A 27237-nucleotide genomic window follows, 5' to 3' on the forward strand; every position below is an offset into this window, starting at 1 on the left:
ACGAGATGAAATGTACGACTATGGAGGTGAAGCTTTGTGGTAGCAATTTAGATGGTTGAAATGGTGCAGATTTAAATGGCGCACACTTTGGACTATACGAAACGAGCTGCGTAAGTGTTGAAATTTAGGTCGACTGAATTTGCCAATTAAGAAGGAAGTCGAACTGTTTTGATAATCGGAAATGGGAGGGGGAATTTGAAGGGTAATTTGAAAAACAAATTTGGAGTGTTTGAATTTAATAGAGTTTGATGACGAAGAGAGGATGTTTTGAGCCATTCGGCTTCAAATTGCAAAAAAAAATTCGGGCTTTCAGGAAAATAATGGAAAAAACTTTCTCTCGTAAAATTTTTAGCTTCTCATCTTTATCATTAGAATTTTCAATGCGTTCATGAAGTTTTAAATTCTACGATTGAGTACGTCAAAAATCTCAAAAAAGGAACTTTTGAAATAATACCTTTCAGCCAAAATTCATTTCAAGAAAAAGCTTCTAGTCTATTTCAATTTCCCTGCGGCGATATTCGATCATTTTGAACAGTGCTGGAGGCTACAGCGAAAGAGATTTTCGATTCTCAAAAATCATCTGAAATGTATTTTCCAACCTTTCTCTGACTGAAAAATCCATAGAAATCTTCAATTCAAGTTTTATGCTCATTTACTGAGGGGAAAAGGTGTCTGGTGTTCAAATTTCAATTCTCTCCTGTGATATAGAGACCTTTTGTTATCGTTCGAGAATGTATGGTAGTGTTTAAATATTGTTTGGACAAGTTTGAATTAATCACTATAAACACTTTTCTCTTCCTCTCTCACTTGATGAATTTCAGTTCAGTTGATTTTCTTATTTTTCTGTAATTTTTTTTTTCAATCAAGATGAAGGCTCAAAATCACTGCACTTTTGTGCCCTTTCATTAAAATTTTCGCTAACTCTTAAATTTTAGAGCAATCAAATAAAAAATCAAAACAAAAAACGAATAGGAACGTAGAGATATTCTACCTGTTAAAAAACAATTTTTTTACCAATTCTTCAAAAGTGATCTGTTTTGTTTGGGTTTTTACATCCATTTAAAAATTTTGAAAAACAAAAAACCTGAAAGCGGGGCAGGGGATTGTATGAAAAAGAACGAAAATGTTCTTCAATTTTTACTAAAATGAAATCAATTTAAAAAATAGATAAAAATCCAAGAAGGAATGGAGAAGGAGGAGGGTGGGAAAAATTCCTGGAGCTTTTTTTTAAATCTAAGAATATTTTTTTGAAAGATTGGAAATTCACCCAGGTAAATGAAAATTGGATTGAAGACAGAGGGAAGAAAGAGGCTTGTGGATATTTTATTTCCGAAAGAGGAAGATTCGATCAATCATCAGTACCTATAAATATCATAGAATCAATAAAATCAGTAAATTCTTTTATTATTGCTGGTAGATGAAACACGAGATTCACATCTACAAATTTCTTATCAAGGGTTTGCTACTATGTTTTTGATAAAGTAAATTTTTTAAAATGAATTCAATTCAATTTATTTTTGCAGATCCGATTCTATGCTTGAAATCAGAATTTAAACTTCATCATCGATAAATGTGTGCTTTTGTTTACTAAATTCTACTTCAGATTTTGTGCATACGAAATTCTTGAATTTTTTTGAAAAATTTAGTTGATGATGTAGTAGAGTTCAAATTGTTGATCTCCAATTTATTGTATTCCCCTCCCTCGTTTTTTTTTCAAATTGAGTGAATACTTCACCTATAAAAAGTTATCAATCAAATACAATTTGATTATTTCATAACTTTGAACCTATATTTCTCTTTTAATTTGAAAAAATAATTTTTATGATTTCAAAATTCATTCAAAATTTGACAAAGGTCCAATAAAATGAAAATTTAAAAATTCAGAACCTAAAATTTTTTTTATCTTACAATTAAACTAAATTAAAATTCACGGCAGTGTAAATTGGAAACAAGGTGGCAGAAACGAGAAAGATGGTGGGAAGGAGAACTAGGAGGAGGGGGGGAGGAGGTAAGACATAAAAGAACCGTATTAAATTCTCTTTACTCATTTCATGAACAAAAATTTTGTTTGATTAATAAAAATGAGAATTTTCTTCTTTTTTTCCAAATTTCTAGTCTGGATCATTTACCTAAATCTAACTTACGTCTTTCTTCATGGTATGTGTTTTTTCCTTTCAGGTTAAAAATTGGACAAATTGAAAATCTCAGGATATTTTTTGGCTTGGAATTGTCGAAAATCGCCCAGGTGGCAGGTTTTTTTTTCAACTCTTAGAAAAGTAGAATATAAAAAAAGTTGAGTTCATCAACACCTGAGTTGAAAAAAAAAATGATTAAACTGCATAAATGATTTTTTTCCTAAAAAATTGAAAATGGAGCAAAATTATTATTTTTTTTTCATTTTTAGGTTTGTATTAACTCTTCATTTGTCAGAATGATTAGATGGGTTCTTCAAAAGATGATGATATTTCACGTCGAAAAGAAGAAGAAAAAAAACGATTAAATTGATTACGCTTTTTTACGTGCTCGATTTGTTTTTAAAAAACCCACATCACCTCGAACTTCGTTCTTTACTTCGCGTTCCTCGTAAATTCGTAATTACATCACGTGAATTTGGCCGGATTGACGATTGTTTATCCGGCATGTATACAGTTTACACTCATTATCGTTTAGGTAGGTACTCGAATCTATACATACGAGTAAGGTATAATATGCGTAAGCGTATTAAACGACTAATCATTAAATATATGCACGTGTATGTCGAATCTTCCGAATTGGATAAGTATCCCATATACGGCATCTTATAGGTGACTTTTGATATGTGGGACAGGTGCAATTTTAGGGTATACTTATTAGGTGAAAAAAGATACCAATAAAAGAAACACAATAAACCTGCAGCCAAAGGTGTATACTCTTACTGTCTTACTCTCAACAGGTTGAGCTTTTTATACCCATCTCAATGTAGGTAGAGGTGCCACTATGATGACGAAATACGAGTAAAACCGAGTTACGAGTAAAATGTACACGCAGCAGACGAAATGGTGAAAAAAAGAAATAGCGAAACAGCGAACGCGAAACAGGTGCGAGCACGAAACGAACACTACTCGATAATTAGATACATGAAGTATTACGCGACCCAGGACCCATCCCAGCCTATGAGAAACAATAGGGAGAGGAAGTGACGTCACATGTCGTTGACAATGTTAGAAGATTTGAAAACTCATACAGGAAAGCCTCTTGCATATGGGATGTCGTGTCGGCTGTCGGGATGATGCCCTTTTGAAGGTTTTGGTTTGCAGCTGCTGGACGGAAATTCGAATATTCGTCGATTGAGTTGAGGATAGAGATATGTACTGTATGCACGAGGAGGTCTATAGCTCTATAGGTAGAGGTAGAGGTACTACTGTGAGAGGTGTACGTAGGTACGATATGCACTGTGCAGTCGAGTTAAAAAGAGTTAATAAACGTTGACCTATATTACAATGGTGTTTAATGTTTATTCGCTTGATTTTATTCCCTCTATCTATTTATTTAATATGTGTATACTTGGAAAGATGCGACGCGATGCGACCGACGACGTGTTGAATTGATTGTGTTTTGAGCACGGAGGCGTATTGAACCCGAAAATAAAGGTTAATGGACGAAAATTACAGTTGCTAAATCATAGGGTTGCAAGTCCCATCTTGGCAGTTTAGCATACCCTGCCTTTCTAGTACAATGACAAGATTCACTAATTACGTAGGAAAAATATCGTCAATTCGGTACATCAATTTCCAGTTTAAGTAGATACCTAATTAGTTCAAATTCGGAGGACAGGATCACCTATATTTTATCCGGCTATGTTCTCTGATCAAAGTTCTCAATAATTCAAGAATGTGAGGTATCGAAAAAAAAAATGAAAAACATAATTTTTTGGGGAGGTTTCATCCCTTCTTCTTCCTACGTAATGCTCACCACGAGGTGGTGATTTTCAAAGTCACTCCACCAGGTCGTCAAAGTGATCAAAAATTGATCAAATACGTATTCTTAAAATTGAATGATCCATTAGAAACCCCCCCCCTCCTCCTCCTCCTTACGGTTTTCAAGGAAAATATTTTTGAGTGAAAAGTGAATCTAGCAATGCAAATCCAACCCAATACATATTTTATTCTGTAATACGACTGATATCTAAAATTAAAAACCGTTTCTCCTTATTACGAACCGATGTTCACAGGAAAATTTGGATGGAATTATATCATGAAGAAAAATAATTGTAACTTGAGAAGGGTGCATTTTTCGCCATTTTAAAATCTTATTTTTTATAAATGGAATGATACTAATATTTCCTATTTCTTAGCAAGGAACGTGTGAATGCATCCTCCTCAATTTGCAATTTTTCTCTATAAAATTTATAATTCCATCCAAATTTTCCTGTGAACATCGCGTTAGGTAAGTAGCTATCTCAAAATTAGCCATTTTCAGCATTTTTGAACGCAGCTCAAGCTTGATGTAATTGAGCTATAAAGCTCAATTTTTGTATGATTATCAATGCGATGAAAAAATGCCTTTTAATATTTTAAGTCAATTTCGAAAATTTTTGGGGCCTAAAACAGGGAGGTGCCAGGTCACTTTTCAAAATTTTGGAATTTTTTTACCATTGGATCTTGACTTATAACGGAGTAGATGCTACGTTTAAAATTTCATGAAAATCAGTTCAGTCAATCTTTTTTCAACTTTGAGTCTAACTCGAACAACAATTTTACCAAAATGACAAAAAACAAGGTGTTTACAATTTTGCGAATTTTAATCGTACTAAAATCGTTCTTTACTTACATATTTTGAAAAATCGTTGAAAAATTTTTCAAAAAACTATTTTTTCATTTTTTTGAATAAATGCGTAGTTTTTGCGAAAAGGGCATTGCCAGCACCGCCGACAATGCCGAAGTCAAAGACAGCCTCATACGATTTATACACGTTTCGGTGAGAGAGGGAGGAACTCTACAGCGTCGCCCGATCAGCCCGATGATTTGTCAAAAATGCGGGAGTTATTATAAAAAATTATTGTTGAATTGATCTCTCAGTTACTGAAAATTACCATAAACTAGCGAAAAAATTAGCATAGCACTGATCAAAATATTGTAAAAATTGCTAGCAAATTTTTTGAAATGCCACAAAAATTGTTTAAATTATGTAGGTGAAAATTGATGAAAAATTGTAAAAAATTGAGCTAAATATCGCAAAAAATGCTCAGTTTTGAAATTTTTTTTGCAAAATTGCGAAAAAAACAACAGAAATACTGAAATGAAATCTCGAAAAAATTACATAAAGAATAGTCAACAAAAACCTAAAATTATCATAGAAATAACTTGAAAGTTACCATAAATCGATAGAATTTCAGTGATAATAGTGTCATCAACTCCAAAAATGTGAAAAATTCTGACGTGATGAAATTTTTTCATCATTTTTTCAGTGATCAGCGCGGAAAATTCTGTAAAAATCACCCTAAAATAGGTCGTCTAAAAGTGAAAATTTGGTCATCCAAAATTTATCAAAGGTCATCCTTTTTAATTTTTTCGATTTATTATAAATACCTTGATTCTCGATAATATGTCAATCAGATGCAAATTCCTTACATCTAAAAAAATCCCCCAGTTGGAATTTTTTTGAGTTCAGATTTTTGGAACGAGCGACCTATTGAAACACCTTCGGAATTTGGCTACAAATCAAATTTCAGCCATCCAGGTGAATTTAGAGGGGTGAGAGGGGGTGACAGGAGAGTCGTGAATTTTAAGTTGCTTCAAGATAAAAAAAACTGTTGAAAATTCGCATTTTTCCTCCCCAAATTCGTCTATAAGGCTGGTTTCTGAACATGTTTAATGTTGCAGAACTTTTAACTTCGTTTTGGACGATTCCTATTTTAAAAATTTTCCACCATTTTCACCTGCCTGCCGGCAGCCAGTCTTTAAAATTTGTACGAATATAAATTTTTAGGTCAAGGTCATTCACGCTTAGTTTTCCTTGTTCAAACGTTAAACTAAATCAAAATACCAAACAACTGTAGAATTTGTTCTAAGATATTCTTGGAGGAGATGGGGGGGGGGGGGGAGATTAGTGATCTTGCCTGAAATTCATGTAGGTTGATCGGAAAAAAGTGGACGTATCTAATCTATCCATGGTTTTAATTTTCTACTCCGAAAAATTTCAGTCTAAAATTTGAGCTTCCAAAATTCTAACAATTAGGTACATAAGTAAGATATCTAAAAAATGCAAGAAAACTAAAACCATTTCAATTTCTGATAATTTTTTTCTCGTTTTTTTAAATGATTGTGAATTGAAAAAAAAAATGAAAAAAGTTTCAAGCAGTTCTTTATTGCATAAGAATTTACGAGTACTTTCAATTTTCAAAAAATCAACTTTTCATTTTTTTTTTGATGCTCATCAGTCATCAGTTTTTATCTCCTTGTTCTTTTGTTACTTGATGCGAACTTGAATTTCGAATTTTAAAATGTGATTTTTTTCAAAATTGGAAGTATACTCGTACACGATAAGTACTCACTCTTTATATTTTTCGGCAAATTTTATCTCTGCATGAGCATTTTTCAAGAAAGATTTATTGTCGTCAAGTCAGAACCATTAAATTAGTCCAGGGCATTAAAGGGCAAAGTTGAAGAATAATACGTACTCCGACCATAGCCTTGAAGTTTATATACGAGTATGATATACCTACTTAATTTTCTTAAACTCCCTTTTCCAACACACGTACTTACCTAAACTTCATCCATAAAACCCGAAGTACATACCATCAAGAGGTCCTCCCAAAAACTCGCTTTCCAAAAACTCATTTGGCACCATGATTTAAGAACAAAGCATTTCATGTACCTACATTTTGTCTTCCCTTTCTAAAATTTTTGTTTTCATTAATAATTGTGGTGTTCTGTAGAGTCAGAGGTCAGAGATCATTTCAATACGTATTTCGATTACTTTGCTTTATAATGTAGAAGACAAGGTGGGCAGAGATGGCGCATATTCCTCCCATCATTGCTCAAATAAAGTTCAACGATCAACATTTAACACTCCTCTTTAATTCTACACGCTCGTCAATTCCGCAACTATCGCCTGAAATTGACGACAAAAAGGTGAATGTGCCGAAAAAAAAGGGCCACACTCGTGCGTATGTACATTAGAACGCGAACAGGTTCGCGAGCGGTGCCTTGCAACCTTATTCAAGGTCGATTTTTAATACCAATTAATACCGCGTAGCCGAACCCCGGTGGTAAACTCGTTTGTCGATGGCGCTCGTCGCCAAGTCCGGCGGCAAGTCGCATTCCAAATACTCATCCTACACTTGACCAAAATGGTAAATCGACCTCCTCGTTGTTTGCATTACATAAGAATAAACACGCTAGCCAGCATCCAGCGCCATCGCGAAACACCGGCAATGTAATCCTATTAGAGACTGGGTGAAAAAAATCCAAAAGAGTGTCCGTAGGCTTTACCGAAATAGGTTCCATAAACTCGAAGAGGAAATTGAAAAAAAAACTAAAATGAAGAAAGATTTAATGCTCGGTCATTTGTCCATAATTATCGATTCTTCGTCATCCAATATGACGAGCCGGTCGACACGACGATGGTCAAGCATCGTGCTCTGTAACGGTGCCCGAGAAATTGATTAAATCTAGGCTTTTTTTGGTCCGGTTTCCGTTATACTTGGGACTAACTATTTAAGAAAATCCATACCGCATATACTATGATAACGGTGCTAACGCGATGACATTTTCGAATCCTTACGACCATGCTGAGTAAAGTACGAGTATATCTTAATCGTCGCATTGTGATTATTATCACGTCGTCGAATCTTCTTCTCTGTCGAGGCCAAAAGGTTAACGATGAAATTACCGATAATTTTTATTGTTGCATGGTTTAAATTTACGCGGGCTTTTTTTTTCTCTGGTAAATATTCTAAATAGAGAAGAGAATTTGACTAAAAATACGAGTATACATGGGTAAGTAGGTGTAATAAGAAACAGCTTTCACGAAAAAAAGGGCTGAGTTCGACTACTTTGGCTTTTCTCGTGACTTCTCGCTTAACTACAAATTATAAAAATTAATTGACATCACGTTCGTAATTGAAAACTGCGAATCTGACTCGTGTAATAGGCATGGGAAAGATAAACCACGGGTTCGATAGCACGACGACCAACTGTTCTGAACAACGAAACGCAAGTATTAAAATTATTCTGAGAATAAGTATGTTCAACACGTAGGTAGGGAAAGAAATTCTGAATGAAAATGCCTGGATTTCCGATTTTACGTATATTATTGTGTGCAAACATTGCGAGTTTAGAGGTCATTCTCATCGTTAATCGAATCGCAACGTGGTTGAGGTTGGGAATGTTTTATCCCTTCTGTTTGCCGTTTGCACAGTTGTATGATTTTTCATAATCAATTCTCTAACAAGATCGTCCATTCTTTGAACTTTGAAGAATATCCATTTGTTGCGGTGAATACAATATTACACGCTATGGTAATGAGAAAATTGGGATTCTCCTTACGAATCGTGGTTGAGATTGTCGTTGTTGAACAAATCGTTCGTAAGTCATTCATTTTTAAAAAGACTCATTTTTTGTATTTGTCAGAAATATCTACAAAAATTTTCATGTTTTATTTTTGGCAAAAAATTCGACAATTCTCACTTTTTTTGAAATCAGAAATGCCTAAAAAATCCTGCTCTTCTCCAAAAATTGGAAAAATTCTCGTTTTCCCAGAATCGCTAAAAGTTTTACTTTTTTTGTAGACTAAAAACTGCTAAAAATGTTTGCTATTTTGCCAATTGCAAAGTCTCATTTTTGCTAAAAGTTTCAAAAAGTTACAAAATAGTTTTTTTTACATTTTTTATTGAAATTTTTTTGTGATTTTTTTGCACACGTTCTATGAGTTTCTTTTTTGGTTACTTTTTTAAAAGTTTTTTAGTTACCGACACTGTCTGCCTGTCTGGACTTCAGAGTTTGTCTGTCTGCTTGTCTGACATCTCAAGGTCATCAACTCGTCGACCTATTCGGACCTCTACCAGCCAATGTGTATGATCCTAAATACCTATTAGTCGTGAAGGACATTTACAAATTGCACATGGATAAGGACTCTTTACAACACCAAGAAAGAGTCAGTCTGTTTAAAAATGGAAATTGTCATCAAGGATATCAAAAGTTCCAAAGGTTGAATTTGAAAAGTTATCACCGACAATGGATGTCAATTCATATCAGACCATGATCTACTTGAGTCACATCACATTACAGTAGCGCATACCAGTGCATACAACCCCCAATCTTCGTCAGTTGAATGAACGATGAGAAGTATAGCCTATAGGCGACAAAATTTGAGTTGAAACTAATTCAAATTACAATCTTCAGCATTCCCACCTTGGATGGCAATGAGGAAATTGAACTCAAATTAAACAACACTCTGACTTCTTTTGGATTCAAACCCAGTGAAGCTGAGGGCATTCCTGATGAGATTATTTCACAAATTCCACACAAGAATATGAAATTCAATTTCTCTCCCGAACTTGGAAAACCCTGAGATAAACACTGACTACGTGTCTAGATTTTCAAGGTTGTCGCATCAGCTTGCTTTTCTGGCATCTGAAGGTCATTGGCCCGTCATTATGGCTTCTAAAGGTCCCCACTTGACAATAGATTCGCTGATAAAAAAAGCCGGTGAAAAAGCCGGCTCAAAAATAACAATAAATTTGCCGTTAAAAAAACGCCAGTGAAAAATCAGCTGTTTAAAACAGCTTTTTAAATACCTAATGCATTAAATCTCCGGATAAAAACCTGAAATCTAGGTATAAAAAATTTCTAGCCTGAGCGGGAATCGAACCCAGGACTCCCGCTCAACAATGCATTGCCCTAACCATGCAGCTATCATTTCAAGGTGAATATAATCTGTTTTCAAGCGGTATACATGTACCACACTTCTTACTGTTATTCAATTTTTTAAAAAGAAGTTGCAAATACCCATTGTGCATGTGCACTATAATCGGCGAATAAAAAACAGCTGATTAAAACAACTGTTTTTAATAAAGTAGCCAATTTGAGCTGGCGACTTTTCACTAGCAAGAACCAGCACTACCAGCAGTTCGGCAAATAAAAAATTCTGCCATTCACTGGTCAAAAACGGCTGTTTAAATGGCTGTTTTTATAAAAAGTAGTTGTTTCTTACCGGCGTTTTTTCTACGGCAAATTTACTGTCATTTTTGCGCGCCTATTAAACGGCAAATTTACAAAAATCAACCGGCATTTTGGCTTAAACGGCAAATCTCTTGTCAAGTGGGTCGTCTGTATGCCTGTCTGGCCCCCCCAAGGCCGTTGATTGCCTGTCTAGCCTCTTAAGGTCATTGATCTGATCATCTTGCTGGCATCTTAATATCATTGACCCTTGTGATTGAACTCTCAAGATCACTTACATGCCTGGCCAGCTTCTCAATGTAGTGCACTGCTACATAAACAGCAACTGGCAACCAGCAACTATAAGCAACTTTGCGACAGTGGAAAAAAAATGATAAGTAAGTTGCTCGGTTATTGGCTGGAATTGGCAACCAAATTAAAATTTTTTGATTTGGTTGCCAAGTTGCCAGTTGCTGGTTGCTAGTTGCCGCTTATGTAGCAGTCGACGTAGTTTGTCCAATTGTGTGTCCACTTAAGGTCATTGACCCGTGTGTCTGGCTTTCCAAAGTTGTCTGTCTGTCCGTCTGGATCATTGATCTGACATGCTTTCTGGCCTCTTAAGGTCATTGGCCCATGTAATAATTGTCCTCTAAGGGTCACTGACCTACCTGTCTAGCTTCTCAAGGTCGTCTGTCTGGCTCCCCAAGGTAGTCTGTCTGCTTGTGTGTCCCCTTAAGTTCATTGACCTGTCTTTCTAGCTTTCCAAGGTCGTCTGTCTGTCTGTCTGTTTGGCCTTCTAAGGTTGTTTGCATGCATGTCTAGCCTTTTAAGGTCATTGATCTGGCTGTTTTTCTGGCAGCTTAAGTAGGAGGGGTTATTAAGTAAAAATTTGGGTATCTTTTATTTTAAAAAAATTTCCAAAATTACATTTTCTTTTTCAAACTTTAATATGATGTCTGTGATATTGAAACCTCAGCGTTTGCAAAATGGTAGCAGAGCGTGGTTTAAAGGACAGACCAACTGTTGAAAAAAGTGATTAAGACTTCAACATACAAAACAATGATCGGTGACTCGGTGAAGTTTTTTTTCGTATTCTTCTGCAGCTTTCAACTACTTATAACATTTTGATAGGTATATGGTTAGTTACTTCGCACTTTTGCAGACGTCTCTCCGAATTGATTCCATCAGTGGTTGCCTTAATTATTGTTCATAGGTATATTTCATATGATCCAACCAAAATTCTGTACCAATATCTTAAACGTTTTAATTCGATTCATCTGCCAAGGTGGAATATGAATTTCACGATATCAATCCAATCATACAGAAAGAATATATACCGACATTCGTCGAATATTTGCCAAGTGCTCTTCACCCTTCTCTCATCGTGAAATATTATCGCATCTGAGATGAAATTTCGCCCGAACATATGTTAACCAAAATATCACACACTCTCGTCAAACTAATTTCAAACACGTCTGGCTTTCATGCGACGAATTTACATAAAGAGCGTTGAAAAATTCGCATATATAGCAACGTTACTTTGTTCGTCTCGCATTCAACGACGTTAATCGTTTAATTACGAAAATTTCAAAACATGTTTTTCAATTAGTTATATGAGTAAATTTTTTCGCTCTGTCACATGACGTTTACAAGGTTATACATATTCGGTTTCGGATCCAAAATACATATTATACCTTATGCATTATGTGTACCAGTGTAAAAAATGTATGGCAAAATGTACATTATTATAATTTGCCATCTCATGGTCTCAAATTGAACCAGCAGCATCGCTGTCTGCAGGACTGGACCATTTGCAATCGTATTTGGTTGGTCGCTCTCACCGCGATTAAATATTTCCGTATTAGAACAATCGAATCTCGAACACGTTAATTCGGATGTACCTAAGCGGTGAAATCGTGAATATATTAAGAATTATATTAATCAATTGTACATACTATACAGAAGAGTAGAGATTTTGATGTGATAGAGTTAGGTAGGTACTGTTGCAGACTGAGACTTACTACATATTATACAGACTTGCCTATCATTCGAGAAAGGAAGTTTACTCAGTACAATGAAATTTCTCACACGCTGCTGATGATATCGCGTCCAGATTATTTTGAAAATATCTGCTATCATTTGAATACAAACAACTCGACAGAATACAATTCCTTTACGTCCTTCGAATAGGTATATAGAATAAGATATCTACCCATTAATACGTAATTAATTCCAACGTGTCGTTTCAACAAGTTTCTAGCTTATATTATTGGTAGCACTAGCAGCTCATCATGAGGTGACCTCGTTTCTTTTCTTTTTTCTTTTTTGAAATCGCCACCAATTTTCAATATGTAACCTGAAAGAATGTCGATATCGTAAATTAAGTCTTTACGCGTTCATTGTGACAGCATCTTCGGCTATTGTTGGCATGCCCATCTTATAAATGAGGTTTCGGCACGTTGAAAGAATTCTTAATGATCGCTTCACTTATTTGAATACGAGTATTTTGCCGTCGCGTCTTAGTAGAAAATCCAAACAAGTTAATAGTCTGAGAAAACGCTTCAAGAAGTAAACAATATACTAGTATACGAGGTACTGACAAGTTGCTTTGATGGTACACCTATCTTAATATTATTATGGCATGTGATGTGCTGGTTTAACTCTGTAGGTATCGAGTGAAGAACTCCCAATGGAATGAAAGTTCAACGAGGGAGAATACTTTTCAAAGTGGTGTTTTGACCGTGAAACGAGGTAGAGTTTTTAGGACTACAGGATCCATCATAGATTATGTACTCTTGCTGTAATTTTTATAAGCCCATCCTAACCTTAGACAGTCTGCATTTTTTCCAAATAAACAGATGGGTGGTTTCTAGACTGCTGTCATTCCTTTGATTTGAACTAATTGAGATAGATCCATCCAGAACCTAAAGTTGAAGATGACGACTCGAATCACAAAATTTTTAATTTTTCTGGAAAGTCATGAATTGTACTCCCAAACTCAGGTTACATAAACTGAAAAACTACCTATTACATCGAGCGAATTTCTTACAGATTTTTTATTAAGATCACTGGAACTGTAGGCGTTATGAGCACGTTTGCGAAATATTTACCTATCTAAGGATGTCGGGTCAAGCAAGAGTCCCCCAATCCATTTGATTGCCAAAAGTCACGCATATATGTACGAAGTCTTTGAAATATTTAACCCGGAATTATTCGCTATTTAACGAAACGTGTTAACGGTTAAGCTAGAATCGTGACTACCGTATCTGATGATTGCGGTTTGTACCTACGTGTCTGTAGTTATTGTTTCAATCGGTAGACGTGGTACAGAGAGTGATTTTTTTCTCTTTAAAGCTTATAGAGTCGTCTGACTTTAACTGTAGGTAGGACGATTGTTCGATTTGTTGGCTTCTATAGGTTTCCATTACCATCTTATGGTCTATGATTGGAATATTGATGCCGAGAGACTCGGTTATGTAAATCGACGTCTGACTCTAGGTACCTGCGTACGACAACCGTACAGGTGATTGAGTTATTAACCTATCTGTCTGTGAGTCGTGGATATTTCTTACGGGTTGATTAAGCGCCTCCGACGTAGACGTTGATCAGGTCACGATCGATTTCCACACCAGGGAGGTACCTAATTTCGATGATGGAATTATGAAGATGATAGATCTGCGGCTACACTATGTGGCTGTGTGCTGTGTGGCGTGGTTTGGTGACTACGCAATGACTTTTTTTTTTCTTCTTCGAACGTTTATGTATTATAAGATGGAGAGTAATTATTATTTGCTTTAATGGTTTTTTTTTCTCGTTTCAATGGGTGGTATTATCGTTACATATATAGTGTAATGATGACGAAGATTACGACTTGTGACATTGTGGAGGAGTGCGTCTCAAATTAGTCGTTTAGTTTTGGTCGTAAATTTAGATGAGTTTTTCCATCATAATGGGATATTATGATGGATAAAGACGATGTTTTATTAGAAAATATTACGAAATTGTGAACTAAGCTGACATTGTGACATAGATTGGCCGGAGAGTTGCTTTGTTTGAAAGCAAAAAATACATTTCTATATAATTTTTATTTCCTGCATTGTTGCTCGAAATGACTTAATATAGGTACATAAAAATTAAAATTTCCAACATTCAGAAAGCTCATGTTTTTGAAAGTACATGATTCCCATTCGTTCAAAATTTTGTGTACTTATTTTGAAAAAAAAAAAAAAAAAAACTGAATTGAAATAGGTCACTAAATTACCCTCAGCTTCAAATCTGTGTCTCAACATTTTTTTAGGGACTTGTTAAAAACATTTTTCAGCCTGACCTGAATTAGATGGCCAAGTAAAAGAGGGATTCGTTTAAAAATTATCAATATCGAAAATTTACAATTTTTTTGAAACCCCGCCATAGTCAACATTTTTATAGTGAAAATTCCATTTTTTTTTTTTTTTACATTTCCTAAACGTCGACCTTTAATGAACTATCTGATGTCCTAAAATCAAATTTTCACCACCAAATATCTGATTGAAGTGGAGTAGGTATGTTACGAGTACTTTGGTCTCCTACACAATTTGATTTTTTTGATATGGGTATTTTTTAAACAAACCCCTTAAATATAATAATATGAACATGGAAAATTCATTCAATGAAAAAAAAAAAACGTAAGGTACTTTGAATTCAGCGAATTGAAAATGCTCAACGAGGGAACCTTTTGAACTGTAACCTTCCGCTTTGAACGAAACCAAGCTAGATCAAAAGAGAATGTCTCAAGACCTCCGTACTCAGAATTTCAAGCGCTCAAATTCATTTTTGGATTTTTGGCAAATTTTTGAAAATTAAAAAATTGAAAAAATCTTTTTTCAAGATAATTTTTCAACTTTTTCATGGAATATAAATTTTTTTTGAACGAAGTGAACCAATCCAAATAATCCCTTCAATTAAACTCGCACGCATCAACAGTTACATACTAAATTTGGGCCATTCTGGAGCCTTCAGCAATTTTTTCAATTTTTGCTGGAAACTTCAAATTACTCTGGAAAGGTCAAAAATGAACCTAAGCACGTGCTGGGTGCCCTCTCGGTCGTTTCAGGTTATTACCGCGAAATTCTAGGGGTGCGAATTTAAAAGCAAATTTTTGACCAATTTGTACTTAAATTCCAGATTGTGAAAAAATTAAGATCGTATATTATAATGGGCAGAGTTTCCGGCAAAATATCGTCCAGTACGTCTATACGATCTCCTGGCTCGAAAAAAATCGCAATTTGACCGTTTTTGGAATCTCCAGCGAGTTTTTTAAATTTCTCCGGAAATCTCAAATCGCTCTCTGGACTCTGGAAAGACCAAAAACGAACTTTGGCACCTCTAATTTTGATCGGTGCTTATTGGGCACCCTCTCGATCGTTTTAGTTGTTTACTGCAAAATTCCAGAGGTGCGAGATCAAAAGTGAATTTTTGACCTCTTTGGTAAGATGTTCCAGAAAAAGTGAAAAAAACAAGTTTTCAAATTTCTCCAGAAATTTAGGATTTCCTGTTTTAGAAAAATTGCAGTAAATAGCACAGAAATGAAATTCAGCGTTTAAAAACGCGGATATAACCGTTTTCTGACTCCTTTGATCAATTTTTGCGCAAATTTTTAAAATTCATTTCTGCCAATTCAACTGTTAAATTTTCTGCTGTGATTTTATTTTTAAAAAAATTGGTAAATTTGTAGTTTTTTTTGAACGCATTTACCAAAAAATTTTAGTTTTCACTTCAAATTTCTAAAGTCTCTTGTGGAATTTTGGATTTTTCAGTTTTTGAAAAAAAAATCGATAATTTGGATTTGATCTTGCAGAAACGATTTTTGAATCTTTGTGCCTAAATAATTGATGAAAATTGTCACAAAAATGATTAAGTGATTCAAGTTCGCTGATGCTATAAAAATTCCATTTTCCCTCCTTCCCCCCCCCAAAACCAGACAATTTTGAAATCTGCTGGAGGCTCCAGAAGAGCTCAAACCCACTATTTAGGAAGTCGGAAGTAGGATTTTAAGCAAACTTCAGATTTTTTTATAATTTACTTGATCAAATTAATGTCAAGTTTTTCATGGAAAATGAATCTTTGAATTTCAGAAATTTTCCAAAAATGAAATATGCAATTCTGCATTTGAAATTTGAGGTGTTCATGAATTTTTGGATTTTCTTTCAATTTCTCTATGTTTGATCCAAGTATTTTTCGATTGGTTGAGATACCTATACCTTCTTTGTGAGGAGTACAAAAAGCCTGCAATTTTGGTCGAAATTTAGAAACTTTTAAAAACAGAAGTGACATATGATTGTTACTTATTAGCTTGAAGGCGCTGAGTTCGAGCATTAGCTCATTTTTTCGATCCGTTTGTTGGTTTTTTGAAAGCGTTGACGTGAGTTGGAATTTCTAAGTTGGTTACTTTTTCAATACAACCTCTCAAATGCTTCTGCTTCTCTGACAACCTCAGCAATAAAATCCACCATCTTACTCGGTATAAATTTCGTACAAATCACACTAGAAACCTCTCAATAAAACCATTCACGATTCCACTCCATCGCACAAAATCTTCCACACTTCCAAAACACCAGATTCGTGTCAGTTGTGCACTCACTTCTACGTACAGCAAGGGCACCGGAACCTTTCCCTAATAAAAGACCACTTCCATCGCGCAAATAATCGGATAGCAATAAACTCGTCCATCACGATATCGAATTCGACCCGAATGCGATACGAAAACGATTCGGCGAAAGAAGTTGGAAATATTCGGAAGTATACCACTCTCTGCCTCCCCTCACCCCCCTTTCTTTCCCAGTCTGTCTTTTTATTCTGGTGAATTTTTAGTTACCCATACTTACAGCCGCGAGGAAAAACCGAAAGTAATTTATTTCACTGGTTGGTCGGATGGATGTAATGGACAGAGAGCTGGGACGCGTTTGCTTTGGCTGGGCTAAAATTCGAAGCAAAATACCTTAATTACACGAGCGCGTCAACATTCGCCGCGTGAACCGGTTCTCATATGTTTGGAAGAGAAATTTAAAAATTCTGTTATTCGCTAATGAAACCGTTGCGAGTCGATTCGTTGATTTTTTTTCTCTTTTTTTCGGTAGCCTATGTCTATACCTTTTACGATACTTTGTAGTTTGTAGCAATACCGATGATGTGGGAGGGAGGGGTGTATCATTTCATTTTCCAAAGAGATGGATTCCTTTTTAACGTCATATATGCGGGTAAGTGGGTGATTTTTGTACGGCCCTCATGTACATAGGTAAGATTTTTTCCATTTTTAATAGGTCAATGATGACATAGAAAAGTCGAGTACGTATAGATACAGTAGCGAAAACATTGTGTTGATAGTGTTTAGAAAGTAGTAAAATGAATTCGAATCAATAAAAAGTACCAAGAGTGTGTACAAATGGTCAATGTAATGTGTAGTACCTACTCATCGTATGTACTTGTCCCCTGCCTTCTACCTGCCCATACAGAGAAATGTAGAGGTATATGTAATGCGAATAAATGTATTACATATTTAACGTACGTTGAGTCGTTGATGAACGTAATAATGTAATCAAACGAAGCAGACTTTTATTTATAACGGTTCAGACACTGGCACCGTTTCAAAAACTCGGTTAAAAAATTTGTTTTGGCTTTGGTCGTTAAAAAAACACCGTATTTAGTTGTAATTCTCTCCTATGTGTATTACCTACGTAATACTCGCGTCGAGAATTTGAAATTTTCCACCCTTCCCCTTCCCCTGCTAGCCCTATCGGTGAATGAAAAGTTGTACTTGAATCGACTCACTTGAACGGTGTATCTGCTTTTTCGGAATGCGTTCACTGTGGACATTCGTAGAGGTGGCGGAAGAGGGGCTTTGCTACGCCTTCGAACTGGGCTAAATTCGGATATAGCGTCGCAGTCTGGTCTATGATCGGAATCTACCATTTTATCAGTCTCCGAAGCGAGATCTCGGTCTGTTTTGAGCTCCAGTGTGCAATATCCGTCTTCATCCAGTTGATTAGGGGTGAAATGTTTCTCTTCCGGAAGATCTAGGTGCCGAATAGACGCGTAGAATGATTTATCACTGCACGAACTAATACTGCTGCCACTTTTGGGATCATCTCTGCCAAAACTTCTGGAACGAATGTGGCCGAGTTTGGATTTTTCTTCGTGCCACCAGCCTCGAATCGATTTCCAGGCTCGGTTGATATTGAGATTCATTTTCTTCAAAGTTGGCTGAGTCGATGTTCGTCGTTTACGTCTCAGACTGAGCTTTCGAAAACGTGTTTTAAACTTGGCTCTGTGCTGACAATACTCCATGCTGGTTACCTCATCAGCTGGAGGTTTGGAGTGAAATTCGCTGAGTTCGGCGTAATCCGGATTGTTCAAAGGGTCTTCGAGAAACATCTCTGGTTCCGGTGACGACGCGGACACCCGGCTCTTGGTGTTCTTATCGATTACCGAATACAAACAATCCGGCGTATCGTCGTCGTTTCCGCATTCTGAACGTATTTCTTCGCCATTTTCGACCGGATCCGCGTTCCGAGCAGGGCTTAATAAGATTGTTAATTTAGTAACATGTCTTTCTTTGCTGGAAGAACCGCTGGCGCTGGCGGTGGCGCTCAGATGTTCGGGTGACTCGATTTCACGCCGTTGTATCGACGACTCTGGCCAATTACCAGGTTCATCGATAGGAATAACGTTATTTGACGGATTGTCTCGTTGATCGATCTGATTTATCGGATCGTCTGTCAACGATGCATTTATATAGAACGTTTCGTCGTTATTCGTATCGCTAATTTGAACACAGCCTTCGGATTCAGCTTGCGGATTCTCTTGGAAAAATGAAAAACTTATAGGAGGAGCTGATCCGGTTACCTCGTAGATGGTTTCTTTGATGATTTTCTCGTTCTCGACGTCTGAAGTCTTTCCAGCCGAGGAATACTTGGTGCTTGTGCTGCTCTTAGACGAGGAACTTCGACTGAAACGTTTTGATCTACGATGGACTTTCTTGGTTTCTGGAATCTCCTCTTCTGCCTGAGGAGTCGAGTATTTACGCGATTTCACCGATACCTGTTGAATATTATCTTTGCATCCGAGTCGAGCGTTGCGCTGTTTTTCCAAAAACTCCTCGATGTCTTCGTCATCGTCCGAGCTTTCTGCCGGCGAATGTGACAGTGAGAGTTTTTCCGAACCAGGTGAACAGCGTTCGTCGCCATTCACTTTATTCACGTGATTAGTTTCCACAGCCGAATTAGTACCACTATTCCATAAAGGAAACACGAACATTCTCGGTATACTCCACCATCGTTTATCCGACATTTCGATCGAGACTATAGGTATATTAAACGGATCAAAAATGCATTTTTTTTTCTCTCGACGCGACGATTACGATTTTTTTTCGTCTAGATTTTGGAAAAGGGTTTTGTAAAAATTGTAGATACGAACGCGCGTAAACGACGAGTACGCGCCGTGTACTATTTATAATTTGATAGTAGAAATATTCGACGAACTGTTCTACGAAGATATGCCATCTTAATCTTCCGTACCCGCATCAAATGTGGTCCCTGCTAAAATTAACCATCGTTCTAGTGTTGAACGCACTGGCGCGCAAATGCGAGCGTCTGTGTGAGAAGATTTCACCAAGATGCAAGCTCGAGTTTTCAACGCGAGTAGGGTTAATTAGATGTGTATGACTTTTTTGAGACTTGATTGTTTTCTTCATTAGAATATGTAAAATGCTTTATGATTAATGCATTTTTGATTTTTTTTTTCGAAACAAATGTTGTTTTTGGAAGAAAAAAGCCAATCAGGAAAATAACCTTAATCAGAGTTTAACCCAAGTCGTGTGAGCTGAGAAATTTTTTTTAACAGAAACGGAATTTACAATTATTTTTTGGGCTGTTTGGACATGAAAATTTAGAATTTTTCAGCTCTCAGCTCAAAAAATATTTTAAAATGATACAAAATTGAACTCCGAAAAACAAAAAATTCTTAATCAACCAATTATCACAATTTCTTCATGAAAAAGTAGGTAATTAGAAATCGTTGAAAGCCAATTTCAAATTTTTTAGATCAATGTCGGGTCTTTCCTCGCCCCTCCCCCCACCTAAGAACTCAAAGTTGAATTTTTTCATTTCACGTCTTAACAGAAATTCCAATTTTTTCTCTCTGAGGCTTTATTCTTCAAAAATGTGCACAGTAAAGTGGGTCATTTTTCATTTTTTTTCCAAAATTTGATGAAGTCTGGCAAAAAATCATGGTCAAACAAACTTGAAAAGACGTAGGAAAAATTTTAAAATTTTTAAGCCAATGCCTGACCTTTCCTCTCATTGGAATAACTCAGTTAAAATTTTTTTTTTAATTCCATGTTTTGAACAAAATTATAATTTTTTTCTCTGGAGGTAGGTTCAGGTAATTTTTCGATGTCCACCATTACGTATAAATATAAATTACAAAAGTTGTTCTAGTTCATTATTCTCATTATACCATCTCAAGATTATCACTTTTTGAATGAAAAAACTATTTATACCTCCCGAAGCAAAATAAATAAATTATGTAAGTATAAGAAATTCTTTTTCAATTTTTGAAACTTTGGAATTTCTCTCTGAGGACGATAAAGATGGACCTGAGTCTGAAAATTTGGAATTTTTCTGTATCTGATGAATTTCTTTTGATATATTTGATGGTTTGAAGCATGAAATTTTGTACTCTATTTTCCTCAAATCGCATACCTCAAATTTTTATCACAGTCTTTCAAGTTGTGATGTTATTTTATAACGTGCTCTACCGGTATTCCCGCGTAAAATAAGTGAAATGCCCCTGACCTCGGATTTTTGAAATTTTGATGAAACATTATTGGGAGCCTTTGACAGAAATATTGGAGCCAACAAATTTCCTTCACCCCATCCCTTTGCCCACAATGGCCAAAAAATTTTTTTCGGGAAAAAAATCATACTTCAACGAGTTTTGAATACAAAATTTTGAATTTACCCAAAATATATAAAGAAAACATAAGTCTATCAACGTGAATTTTTTCAGAATTTTTCGGCCCCTCAGGGGGGAGATATTGACAAAAAAAATTTGTACACAAAATTTTTTTTATTTCAAAAATATATCTGCATGAGTACTATAATTGGTAGGTATCTTTTTTTTCAAATTTTTTCTCCAGGTGGGTCATCTTCAAAAACTCGAAAAACACTCAAAGATGTGTTTTTTGGGTCACGGCAACACCAAAAAAAGCGAAACTGCCTGTGACATAATTCTGAAATTTTGTATGCGAACCTCTAAAAACAATAGAAAATTAATCAACTTCTTGAAACCCTAATTTTGGGGCCATAGGCACCCCCTCCCCTAATTTTGGGGTGAAAGAAGATCCAGTGTTTCATCAAAATTTCAAAAATTCGAGGACAGGGGCATTTTACCTATTTTACCCAGAAATACCCTTTCCAAAAAGAGCTAATGGCAGCACACCTCAAGTGTCCAATTGTCAAAACATTTTGGATTTTTGGAGGAGAATGAGAGTTTTGAATATCAGCAGCTTGAATACAGTACAAAAAATAATGTTTGAAGAAGATTGTACCTAATTGTTGACTTTTCTGATGAAATTACGTTTCTTATCAATCAAAGAAGTAGTAGGACAGACTAACTTTTTTCGAAATTGTACGATGAGATCCGAATAAAATGTTGCCTTAGGTCAGAAAAGCTTAAACATTTTTGATAATTGAGACGATATTTGGACGAAGATGGGCGAAGCATATTGAAAAAATTTCCTCAGCTAAAATTCCAGATTCCTCTCCCCCCCCCCCATTTATTTTTGCTGTTTTATCAATTTGAGTAAATGATAGTAAAAAAAGGGGTTCAATAATCTATCGAATACTTACAATTTAATCGATTTGAGTAATAGTTCTGAAAATAATTGCCACTAAAACCAGTTTCAAAAGGCGTATACCTATCTAATCCTGTTTAAAACCCATTTTTTACCATTTTTAAAAAAACTGTTTTTATTTTTATTTGCCTATTTATTTTTTATTTTTACAAAAATTGGAATGCATAGTTTACAGAAAAAAAATTTTTGAATGTAGATATTTTTGATCTTTAAACATTACTTATGCATTAAAAAAAAGTTTTGGTTGGATGCTGGTCAAAAATTTAAGAAATACCTAATTATGTTGTATGTAGATGGGAGAGGGAGTTGAATGAGAATTTTGTGGGAAAATTATTCTTGATGTGCGAGAGTGACGTTTTCACAAGATTTGATATCCCTGAGCTTGAATCCGACGTCAAATTCAGTGTTAACTCTTCCAACCGTCTTCTGAATCCCAACTCCTTTCACAATTTCTAATATTTGAGATGCAGACTAAAGATGAGTATAACATTGAATGGAGAAAGACCAGGTTGCAATCTTATTTTTGAAATAAAGGTTGATTTTTGAGTCCTAATAAACAATCTGAGGATGCCACTACCATCTCGAGTGAAGGCTCCTTTCATTTGTGGATTTTAGTATCTGGAAATGGGATTTTTGATAACATCTTGCAGAATATTGATCCTTATTAACAGAAAAATACTTCAGACCAATATTAATCCACTACACATTTTCTTATTTCAGCTCCATGGCAAGGGGTTCCAAAATTTTTCCATTCAAAAAGCAATGAAACTTTCCAAATTGAAATTCAACTGCCTATTTTAATTTTGAAGTGAAGGCACCTACCACAACGTCTTCTGTTTCTTATTCGCTCCATTTTCAAACAAATCGTGTAAAATCTAATTAGCTACCTATCTAATCTGAACAAAATAACTTCCTGCCTTACTTATTCTTCGTATCATTTCCAAACCTAATTCGTCCCCTTTATTGCGTTCCAGCCTTAAGAAAAACATATGAACGAACTCATATCTATGCAAGTGTGCACGTAGCCTACTACGAGTATGGATCTCAAATGTGCACTACAGCTCTGTATGTATTATGAATGCACAGCACCGCGAACGCGAACATCAGGCATATCGTAACTCGTTGATTTTTTTCACGTTTGCCAACAATTTGTCCTATTGTCGTAATTACACTTAAAGGATCAAGATGTTACACAGACAGAAAATAGAAAAATAAAAAGGAGGAAACTGCACCGTAGGCGTGTTACGGAGAACGCTGGAGTTCAAACGATAAGGTTAATTCGGTCTCGAGCCATAGAGGAAACCATTAATTAAACTTACCAATACCCAGACCCACCTTGTTTATCCATAAAGCATAAGGCTTCACTCTTTATACACACGCTCGAAAGCATTGTGACAGGTGATGAAAGGGACACTACACACATAAGCATAAGCATAGTATTTTATAAGCACACTCGAATAGTTAGCAGTATTTTTTGACGTGCTTCGAACAGGTTGTAATTGTTTTTATAAAAGCATTTGATTTCGCGAAAACATGGAAGGAAGGAGGTGTGGAGAAGACCAGGGTATGTTACACATTTTTCATGACGAATGCACCGCACACACACGTCGGAATAGTTCACGCTTATTAATTCCACTCGTATTTATGTGGACGTCTCGCGCTCAACACCATGCCATGCCATAAGAGCGCCAGGTATATACGAGTAAAAGTGAATACTTAATATAATTTTGTATCCGTGTAATCATTTTCGATGAATTTTTTACCTTTCTGCGTTGAGTTGATGAAAAAAAACTTCCTGAATTTACTTTCAACGCGCAGCATAGAGTAGGTATTCGACCGGCTGTGTACGATTAATTAAAGGGAAAGCGCGGTTAAAACGTCGTTAATTGTTACAATTTATCTTTATCGAACACATAATGCACCTCGGCGCAGTTGCAGCATATCCTGCCATTTGCGATCCTTTTCTTGAGCTTGCCGATGGGCGAAATTGAGCCATTTATGGGTTGATAATCTTTGAACGGTTTAATTATCGAAAGAGTGACGACAGTTTAGTTAATAATAGTTTACAAATTAAATTAATATAAGTATAGGTGGGATGTTTTTAATGTAATAGAACCAGTTCAACTATATTATCCGATTGAGAATTCATGTTCACACATTCAGCAGGTATCTACAGTGTGCCTCAAAAGTACCGGATAGGGACGATAATTCTACCAATTTCTGCTCTGATGTGAGTTCTGTGGGGAAAAAATTTGTTAGGTGGGTATCTATTTTAAGAATTACGAGTTCGAGATTCTTCATTCAAAACCTTGAAAGAAAAAAATCATTGACTGAAAGGAAGATCATCTTACCCACCCTTTTTTTTTGTTGAGAACATTGTAGGCACACTGTACTCTAGTAATCTACCTACCAGGCACTTGATCAGTTCAAGATACTGTCACCTGTTTTTATTTCAAGAATTACCTACCTCGTATATGAATATCAAGATATGCAGAGCCCAGAGATCCTTATTTGCAAACGCTAATTTACCTCGCTATATCTACATTTACATGTTTAATTCGCTTACATAATATTTAATCGAAGGTTACGAAATTATACACTTATAAGTGAGGTATGGTCAGGTACCAATTTTTTTCATCTAAAACTCCGCTATACGGATAATAATCCTAAATAAGCGCGGGTGTCTCCGGAATAATGCAAGCCCAAGCAAGTGGTACATACTACATAGCGCATATAATTATCCAGAGGACATAGGCATCATAAATGACGTAATATGGCGTCTGCAATATGAATTAGTAGGTAAGGTACTGTGTAGATTAATACGCTCAATGATATTATCATTGGCGTTGACCGTTTTACATGTAATCTTGAGACTAAAGCAGAGGATCGCTTGTGAAGAGAGCGTAGCCATTCATCGAGAGCACCAACGCGTATAATGACCTTTTTTAGCTCTATAGTCTAGAGTAGAGATCTCTGCATCTTCTGCAATGTTATACGTATGCTGTACCGTGGTACCTAATTAACCCGCGAAATACCTTTTTTGGCGTATAATCCTGGTTGTATGCGTTTATATAGAATGACACAATTGATCGTATCATCTAATCTGTTGTATTTTTAGTTGTAAAATTAAGTAATTTACGTAGACGGTGAAGTAATTAATTGGTATGATTTGTTTCAGAATTAAACTAGGTGGATCCGAGATGAGGCGGATGGTGAGTGGAAATTTTCGGTTTGGTGGCTGGTTGGTGGAGGTTTTTACATAAGTGTTCGAATGTTAATTGGATGATTCGATTTGTAAGAAAACGTGAAGTTGTTGGGATGTTGTAATGGTGCCAAAATACATAGGTGGAGTTTTTAGGTCAATTTTTTGATGCAAGTTTTTTTTAGAGTTGCTGGGTAGTTTTGTTTTGTGGAGATGCATTTATTAATCGATGTCCTAGATGCAATTTTAATATATTTTCTGGGTAATTTAATGTGTTTGTGATTAGTTTTTTTTTTTTTTTTTTGATATTTCCCGATTTGAAATGTAAATATTTTTACAGGAGCTATTTGTAAGCTTGGCTTGTGTTTTGAAAAATCACTTACTGTGGAAGTATTCTAATCGGAACAAAAATTTTGGAATCCGACAAAAGGGAATCAAAAGAGAGTCCGAAAATATACCTCGAGCAAAAATTTTAGGTACTGAAATTCATTTTACAATTTTTGATAAATTTTTGGAAATTAAAATTTGAAGAATTTCTCATGAAAAAAAAATCAAAATTTGATCAAATTGGCATAAAAAGCTGAAATTGGGTTTGTACGTTGTTTTCGACCTCTTGAGTGGATTGATGACGGTTTCGAACCTTTCTGATGCCTCCAGCAAATTTTTGGATTTTTCAGTTTGCGAAAAAAAGCTGCAAGTAGGCTGAAAATAAAATTCAGCTCCTATGAACACGCATATCAGTGATTTTTGTGACTTTTTTGATCGACTTAGGCACGTATTTTCGAAATATTTTTGTGCTTCTTCAAATCCAAAATTTTCTTGAAGTATTTTTCAGTTTTTTTGAGGATAATCTCTGGAGAAGCTGTTTTGGATCCTTTAGTAGATTTTTAAATTCTTGAGACAATGGTTTAATTTCATTTTGGCCCTTTTTTAATTGTGGCCAATTTTCTACTGAAGAATCAGAAAAATCTGCTGGAGGCTCCAACTATCACCAATCGATCCGGAAAGTTGAAAATAAGTCAAGTACCTACATACACATATGTATAATGTACCTACCAAATTCATGCATTTTGTGCAAACGAAGAATTTTTTATTTTTTCCCCAAAAATTGACAATTGCTGGAAAAAATTTTGGATTTGATTTTTTTTCAAAAAATTGATGATTACTGGAGAAAGTTTTGAAATTGAATTGTTAGAAATGAATTTAGTTTTGAAAAGCTGTACATTAGGTGATCGATCAGTGATGCTACAATGGCAGTATTTTTTTCTCAAAATTAGAAAATCCAAAAATCCGCTGGAGGCTCCAGAACCCCTCAAAACTACTACCAATCCATTTTTCTGTCGAAAATATAATATCATAAACTAAAATTCAAAATTTCATCTTTCTATATACAACTTCAATTTGACTTAATTTTGAGTTTTCATGGAAAATGAACTTTTGAATTTAAAAAAATTACCAAAAATTGAAAAATGGATTTCAGTACCAAAAAATTGACCGGGTTATGTATTTTTTTTTTAAATGGGAGACCAGCAAGGAAAGCTATCGAGGTGTCCCCCTCTGATTTGAACTGGAACGTGTTTTTTGGGGGGAAAGAATGGTCTGATTCTGAAACCCTCATAACCAAAATTTCAGCTGTCCAAATTGAACTTTTGATTTTTATTGAATTTTTGAAAATCTAACAATGATACCTATTTAGATATTTCTGCTTTTAAATTTTTTTTTTATTCAGTAAAAATTATAATAATCAACCGTAAAACTAATATCAACCTCCCTAAACTGAATTTCATAACCTGTGGCCATTCTGGAGCTTCCATTGTAATTTTTGATTTCCAAAGCAAAAAAAAACTTTCTTTTTTATGCTCTATAACTTTTGTTGGGATGTAGGGAAGTTCGACAATATTGAAATAAATACCCGGCTATGCCTGCACTCAAAACTTCCCCTCTTTTGATTTTTTTTGGGGTTTAGAATTGAGAAGATTGTACTATGTTCGACTTGAAACTATAGG

The 27237-nt window shown here is 35.4% G+C and overlaps 1 protein-coding gene and 1 long non-coding RNA gene across 4 annotated transcripts in view; one reads left to right on the plus strand and one right to left on the minus strand.

The window, feature by feature from the left end:
* Nost (Nostrin) overlaps positions 1 to 19704 on the minus strand; it is a 47007-nt gene extending 27303 nt beyond the window's left edge. Inside the window, exon 1 of one of the 2 annotated variants that reach the window (XM_065360458.1) lies at positions 17946 to 19704. In XM_065360458.1, the coding sequence (XP_065216530.1) occupies positions 17946 to 19463 (1518 nt within the window). In that variant the 5' untranslated portion in view covers positions 19464 to 19704. The remainder of the gene's footprint in view (positions 1 to 17945) is intronic. The other variant, XM_065360457.1, reaches the window with a different exon arrangement.
* Positions 1 to 27237, plus strand: part of LOC135842821 (uncharacterized) — a 72596-nt gene that overhangs the window by 36772 nt on the left and 8587 nt on the right. The window contains exon 4 of one of the 2 annotated variants that reach the window (XR_010558191.1): positions 25208 to 25241. This is a non-coding gene — a long non-coding RNA (uncharacterized LOC135842821). Of the gene's footprint in view, positions 1 to 25207; positions 25244 to 27237 lie in introns of those variants that run through there. The other variant, XR_010558190.1, reaches the window with a different exon arrangement.

Source organism: Planococcus citri, chromosome 4 (genome assembly GCF_950023065.1).
Source record: "Planococcus citri chromosome 4, ihPlaCitr1.1, whole genome shotgun sequence".
NCBI classification, from domain to species: Eukaryota; Metazoa; Arthropoda; class Insecta; order Hemiptera; family Pseudococcidae; genus Planococcus; species Planococcus citri.